This window comes from Poecile atricapillus, chromosome 10 (genome assembly GCF_030490865.1).
Source record: "Poecile atricapillus isolate bPoeAtr1 chromosome 10, bPoeAtr1.hap1, whole genome shotgun sequence".
NCBI classification, from domain to species: Eukaryota; Metazoa; Chordata; class Aves; order Passeriformes; family Paridae; genus Poecile; species Poecile atricapillus.
Window position 1 is genome coordinate 21,708,926 of NC_081258.1, and position 6,784 is coordinate 21,715,709.

A 6,784-nucleotide genomic window follows, 5' to 3' on the forward strand; every position below is an offset into this window, starting at 1 on the left:
GAACAGTGCCCAGAACATCATGCACAGCTTTCCCTGACAGGAGCTCTTCCCTGCCGCACTCTAACAACATTCCCCACAGTTCATCTCCTGGAGCAGCAAAGATCAGGAAAGCAGCAGCTCTTGGTGTAAGTACAGCAGGAAGAGGGCTTAAAAAGAAGAGTATATTCATTGTAGATTAATACAGGAAGCCAATTTCAAAGGGAGTCTGTTCCAGAGAGAAGATGTCAGCTCCTTCCCCTCCTTCCTGCAGCCCAGGAAGTTTTACGTTTTCTTCTTCAGCTCCTCAAACCTCCGTGAAAGATCATCGAAGTCAATGTCTTCTGAGGCAGAAGAGTTGATGCCAGCAGATGCTGTTGGCAGTGTGTCTGGCACAGATGGCAATTCTGGCAGCACAAAGTTATCAAAGGTATTAGGAGCTCCAGCACTTGGTTTAGGAGAAGCTTCTGGCTTGGTCTCGGGCCCTGTTTATAAAAGAAGTATCACTGCACCTCACCATCAGCACACACTTGCCAAATGGAGCCCCACAAAGGAATGGTCATTCAAGCAACAGGCAGTACCAGTGGGTTTTTCTATAAAGCCCCTAATATCCAAGGTTTTCCAAATCCAACACACTCACCAGGCACTAGTGCAGCAGCATCCTTGTCAGTGTTAGGCTCATCAATCTGAAAAAGACTCTCAGTTACTACAGCTCTGTCCCACCAGGCATGGTCACACTAGCACACAGGCAGAGCTCAGAGGCACAGCTCCACCTCCACCCCTAGCAAACAGCCATGGCTTTGCAACAACATGCCTCTCTTCCCAAGAAACAGTCAGCTCTTCAGCTTTTCTCTCCCTCCTTGTCAACTAAAGCAGCTTCACTGACCATATTCTGGAACTTGATCCATCGAGTACATCCACTATCAGGTCTGAAACATTTATCAAGGCCACCAGTGGGAAAACACTGGCTCGTTCATCCATGTCATCACAGCTCCTTCCTGCCTTTCTCTATAAACCACTGACAGGACCTTGTGACTAGCAGCAGGGTATGAAATGACCCATATCAGGTCTTGGTCTATCTGGGAAAAATGCTTGACACACAGGTGTGCTAGTAAAACTTCTTATTCCCTGCATGCTTTAGCTCTCAATACCCATTCCTACCCAGATCACCAGCACTGCTGCACCTGTGAGAACACAAGTATCAGCACCCGCAATGCTCAACTGTTTTCCTCCCTACTCAGGATGCAAAAACAAACAGCATGTCACCAAAAGCAGAGCGGGAGGCATGATGACAAACTGCAGCAACAAAACCACAAACAGCATAGAAAGGGAAGTCCCCAGCCTCTGCTCTGTTGTCCTCAAGGACTGAGGAAAGTCTGTGAAAGGAAGTGTCTTTAAACTTACAGCATCTGGGTCAGTCAAAATTGCCATCCAGGATTTTAATTAGTTCAAAAGCCGTAATTAAACAGACTCAAGATGATAAACCCGTCACACTGCAAAAACCAGAACTTGTGGATTCTGCTTGTTAACTATAGACCACCACTTTAACGATGTAGCAAGAAAAATCTTAGCTTTCCTTTGCAGCCAATGCACAGAGCTGAATGAAAAACTTCTCTCCACAAGTCATCCTTCCATCACGTGCACTCAGTGATTATCACTACACCAACAAGCAATGCCACTACCACCCCAAAAGCTCCAAAGGTTGGCAGCAGTACCCTTTACAAACACTTCCCTTTCTCTGGCTACCACTGCACTCTGAGGACACTGCTGCCTGTAATGGCCGTTCATCTCAGGCACTTACGGACTCGTATGTGGGTGGGTTTGCCGGAATTGGTGGTGGATGGATGTTAGTGAAAGGCTGGTAGGTCCCCACTGGCAGGCCACTGAAGTTCTCCTGTAGAGAGAGAGATCAGTCATGCACCAGACTACTCGTCTGAGACACCACACATGTACAGCTGTCATGGGAGTCACAGGAAGTAGAGTCTTAGATAAATGCAGGCAGGTATCCAAGTGGGTAAGAGTTTATGCTTACAAGGAAGAGATTCTCAAGTATTAAGTCAGATATAGTCACCTGGAGCAGGCAAGACCCAGCTAACTGGACTGTGGGTTATTCTAAAGAATCAGCACAGGTAAACATTTCATCTTTCAAGGCACAAGAACTACCAGGCTAATAAAGGAAATATTCTGCCATTTCTGGCCCTGTGTGCAGTATTGCAGAATAGGAAGGAGGTTTCTGGCTCACACAAGGCTTTGAATTGCCCTCATTTGTCACACAACAGCACCTCAAGGAGCCAGACCTGGCACAAACCCTCAGCATATTTATGCCTGGGCCAACAGCCAGCTGATGACACTTGGCCCAGATTTTCCACAAAAAGCACTTCAGCACTACTGGGACCATATTAAGACTGCAAGCCATCCCACTATTCTGCTCTCCAGTCTACATAGATATCCTGTAAATTACTTAATTCAGAGAACAGAGGAGTTCTTTTTAGCTCCCACCTTCCACCCTCACATCAAATCATCTGCAAGAGCCACTGGCTCAGTCTTCTCCCCTTGCAGGTCAGAAGGCAGGGCTCTTCCACATTTTTCTGTGCTATTCCCACCCCACAACACTCACCTGATTTCCTTGACTGAATCCTGGCACACTACCAGCCTACCAACTTCAAAGTGCAGCTCCAACTGCTGGACAAAAGCCTGGCAGTCAGAAGACTGCCTCAGGAGTTAAGTCTGGACTCCTCTGTTCCCTGAAGGCAAAGAGGGCTGGCTGGAGAACAGGGGTAGGAACCTCCACAGTCAAGAAGCAACATTTAGCTTTAGCTGCGCTGCCAACAGCCTCCATTCCATGCAGTCTCACACCAAGAAGATGGCCTTCTGACACACTGAGCTGTCAGGTACAGTCAGCAGGCACAGGGCAAAGCACCACAATAGGAATCTTTCAGAGAAAAAGGCAACACAAAGCCCAGGAACTTACCGGTCCCTTTGAAGGTGGATAGGAGAAGGGTGGATTTGTTGTTGGCACGGGCATAGGCATCATCATGGGCATGGGTACTAACCCATCATGACCTATCATTGGGGCTGTAAATCCACCACCTCCGCCCCCTCCATGGCCACCCTTCTTCACATCATCTGTGAACCCCACATCAATTAGATCTGCCTCTCCGCCTGCTGGAGCTTCAGCCTGGAAAGGGTGGAAGAATTCTGCTCACCAACACATCTCTGGTATGATCACAGCCCTCTGTACAGCATTAGATGCAGCATTTGTCAATGGGTAAGATGAGAATACTCAGCACTAACAGAGCAGAGAGTAGCTATACAGTAAAGTTAATGGGAAACAGAAAGGGAACCAGGCTGTAGCATGTGTAACTACTGCACACATGCCATAGGGGTACATGAAGGAACAAGGATCAGACATTGCTGGGGCTGTCTGGAAGACACCAAAGCACAAGGACCACACAGTCCACTGCAATGCCACATCCTGGGGCTCACTCACCATCACCACTGAATCAGGCTCATAGGGCACATTGTAGTTTTTTGCAATCTCAATGAGGTATCTCTCCACCAGGATCTTGGGTGGTGCTTCCACGCTCAACTTGTGCATCAGCTGGAACACAGGGTTGGAGAGACTTAGTAGGGTCAGGGCAATGCAGCACCCAACAGCTCTGTAGCAGTGCCATCCCAGCAAGGGCTCCCAGCTGTGGGGAGCAGCAGGCAGCCCTGGGGAGGCCTCTCCACCCAGTACAGTATGCGGCAAGCAGCCACAGGCCAGGGCTCTACTTACTCTGCCCTTCCCCATCCACAACCAGCAGAGCAGGGCCTCCCTGCCTGGGGCCTCAGCACCATGCTCTCTAATGCAGGTGGGCCCTGGCTGCACAGCACCTGCCATGCTCTATAGTGACTGCATGCATCAGCCACAGGCCCAAGGCGCAGCAAGCCTCAGTAGGCGTGGCTGCTCTGCCAGCTCCACCTGTTCTACCAGTTCATTACCCTGTCGTTGACTGTTCCAATCTGGTTTGTCCGGCACAGCTTCCCATACTCCTTGCTGTACTTAGCACACAATTGATCAGCAACCTGCAGCAGAAGAGAAACTCTAGAGCATGCACATCCCTGCTTTCCCCCACCTCAAACCACACATCCACTCATCCACTTCCCTCCCTCATTTCTCCCACTGAGCACCTCAGTTCAGCAGCTGCAGCCACCCCAGATGCTCCAAGGACATCTGGTTTCCAACTGCAAAGCCCATAAAGTCCTCTCTTTTAATGATATGAAGTCCCGGACAAGACATTTCCATGAGCATCACTCCCACCCTGCATGTGCAACATCCCTCAAGCAACCTTACTCACAATCTTCAACTCAGCCACTTCCGACTGGAGACGTGGAGCAGCCCAAATCAGTGTCGATACTGCCTCTGCCAAGCCAGAGTCCAGCTCCCTACAACCAAAGAAATCAATTCTCTCTCTACCCCATGCACCTATCCTTTGCTGCCCTCAATTGACTTAGCCTTTAAGTTCCCACTCTATATACCCTGGACTCCACAGTCTTCCCTACAATGGGGACAAAAGGTCTCTAGAGAGACAAACACAGGTACCCTTCTGTAGCTCAGACCTGCCCCCAGCACTCTCTCAGCCCGTGCTTACTTCATGGACTGGATCAAGCCAAAGCGGGCGAGCAGCAGATCACAGTACAGCTCCAAGATCTCCATGGCCTCCACAAGGTAATCTTCACGGATGATGTGCTCCACACGAATCCTGGCACGCTCATCTTTTCCAGCTGCCAAGTAATCTGCAATCTCCTTCCTTGCCTTCTGGGCCAACTCAGCTGCAATACACATCCCAAGCCCAGTCACTGTGCTGGCCTGAGCTGCTGCCTCCAGACCACCCATAGTCCTCATCACACATAAAGCCACCACCAGCTTCTCTCACCTATCAAACCTCTGCAGCATGAGACACTCAGCTGTGGTTTGGCAGGGCCCTCATGTCCAGGTCTGAATACATTTAACTCAAGGCAGAAAGGAAAATGGACTTTAGGCTGCTGGAAACACTCCTGCACCTACCACCTCCCTGCAGAGTTAACCAGGACCATAGACCTTACCTGTGGCAGGGCAGGGCAGGTGGGGATAATCTCCCACAGCACCCAGGGAGTTCCCCACTGTGCTGTCAGCACACAAAGCCCACAGCTACCACCCCACAAACTGTATTCCAACAGCTGCCAGGAAGGCAGACAGAGACCAGACTGTGGCCAGCCTGCTCTTCTAGCTCCTTGTGCACCATGGCAGGTTGTAAGGCCTGGGTCCAGCAAGGAAGCCTGAGCAAAAAGCTACTCCATACTTTGCCCATGAGAGTACCCTGACTTGAGAAACCTTCTCCAGTCTCCTGAACCCCAAAAGCATCCTGGGTCCTGCTCCTTTAAATACTCACTCTTTTTTTTCTCCAGTAGTTTGAGGCGATTGATGACGAGGCGCAGGTTGACTCGCAAACGCTCTGCCTTGAACCCAGAGCCCAACATGACAAACACTTTCTGTGGAGAAGAGGGACAGTCACTGGAACCAAGAACTGTCAGCTGGCACACCAGACACTGGGGGGGAGGCCAAGAAACTCCCTGAACAAATAAGCCCTGGTCTGCCAACTCATGTACTGAGTCTAGTTATTTACAAGTAACTGAACCTCAAGCACTCATTATTACCTTTCCCGTTTCACAACCCTGCACCTAACCAAGACCAATGGGATTGGTCTTAGAAACCTTGAGGAAACTTCCTGGACATTGTTTAATATGCAGAAAAATCAACTGAAGAGCCAAGCCTACCTCTATCCTATCAAAATATAAATTATAAACCAGCTACATAATTAACTCGAGGACTGTAGAAACTAAGGTTGTAACAATCTTGTCACCAGAAGAAAAAGCTGCAGTTCCATATTCCCCACACTCTTCCTGCCTACTGAGCACACGCTTCGTCTCCCAGAAACCAGTTCAACTTACTAACCCTACAGAGAGAGAAAACTCTATCACTATTTAATTATAGTATTCTATTTGCCAAGAACCTTTTATTTAAAAAAAAATAAGCTTCCATAAAAGATAACCCATAGAAAGACTTCTGTTTGCATCTCACCTCCCCATCCCTCCCTGCCGGCGGCTGCGCTGCCCAACGCAGAGCGAGCCATGAGCTGACCCGGCTGCCAGGACGGCCGCCAGCCACGCCAGCCGCTCGGCGAGACTCGCCGCGTCTGCTCTAGTTGCCCAGGGACAGTTCGGACAGTGCGCGGGAGGCCCTGCATGACCTCCACCGGCGCACCTGCACACGACGGCTGGGGGGAGGAATCCCTCTCCCTCCCGAACCAAGTGGTACGGAGAGAACATCCCACAGCACAAGCGGAGCAGGCCCCAGGGGCGGGTCCCAGGGCTGAGGAAGACCCTGGGGCAGGGCTCCCCATCACCTCCTCGGACGCCGACCGCTCCCCGCAGCGCCGCTCCCCGCAGCCCCGCTCCCCGCACCGCCGCTCCCCTCAGCCCCGCGCCCCGCTCCCCGCACCGCCGCTCCCCCGTCCCCCGTCCCGTCTCACCACTCGCCGCTCCGCAGGCCTCTGTCACCCAAAATGGCGCGCGACGGCCGCAGGACTTCATTGCGTGCGGAGTGATCCTCATGCCGGCACTCCCCGCATTCAGCCCGGGACACAGCCGAGCTGTCCCGGCAGGCGCTGTCCCGGCAGGCGCTGTCCCGGCGGGCGCTGTCCCGGCCCGCTGCCGCAAACGCGGCCCTGGCGCAGCGGCGGGCGGGGAGTGACGGGCACGGTCTGGGAGCGCGGCGCACAGGGAC

General features: G+C 51.7%; 1 protein-coding gene across 2 annotated transcripts; it reads right to left on the minus strand.

The window, feature by feature from the left end:
- Positions 1–141: 141 nt before the first annotated feature.
- IST1 (IST1 factor associated with ESCRT-III) lies at positions 142–6,668 on the minus strand. Of its 2 annotated transcripts, none has more exons than XM_058845854.1 (10): positions 6,531–6,668; positions 5,391–5,490; positions 4,611–4,791; positions 4,317–4,404; positions 3,961–4,044; positions 3,467–3,577; positions 2,948–3,154; positions 1,778–1,870; positions 617–662; positions 142–461 (listed from the first exon to the last, which is right to left on the minus strand). In XM_058845854.1, the coding sequence occupies exons 2-10, from the start codon at positions 5,476–5,478 to the stop codon at positions 262–264; spliced, it is 1,098 nt and encodes a 365-aa protein (XP_058701837.1). In that variant the 5' UTR covers positions 5,479–5,490; positions 6,531–6,668; the 3' UTR covers positions 142–261. The 2 variants fall into 2 exon arrangements, with proteins under 2 accessions (XP_058701837.1, XP_058701838.1); XM_058845855.1 differs by lacking the exon at positions 6,531–6,668 and adding an exon at positions 6,263–6,454.
- Between the last annotated feature and the right edge of the window lie 116 nt (positions 6,669–6,784).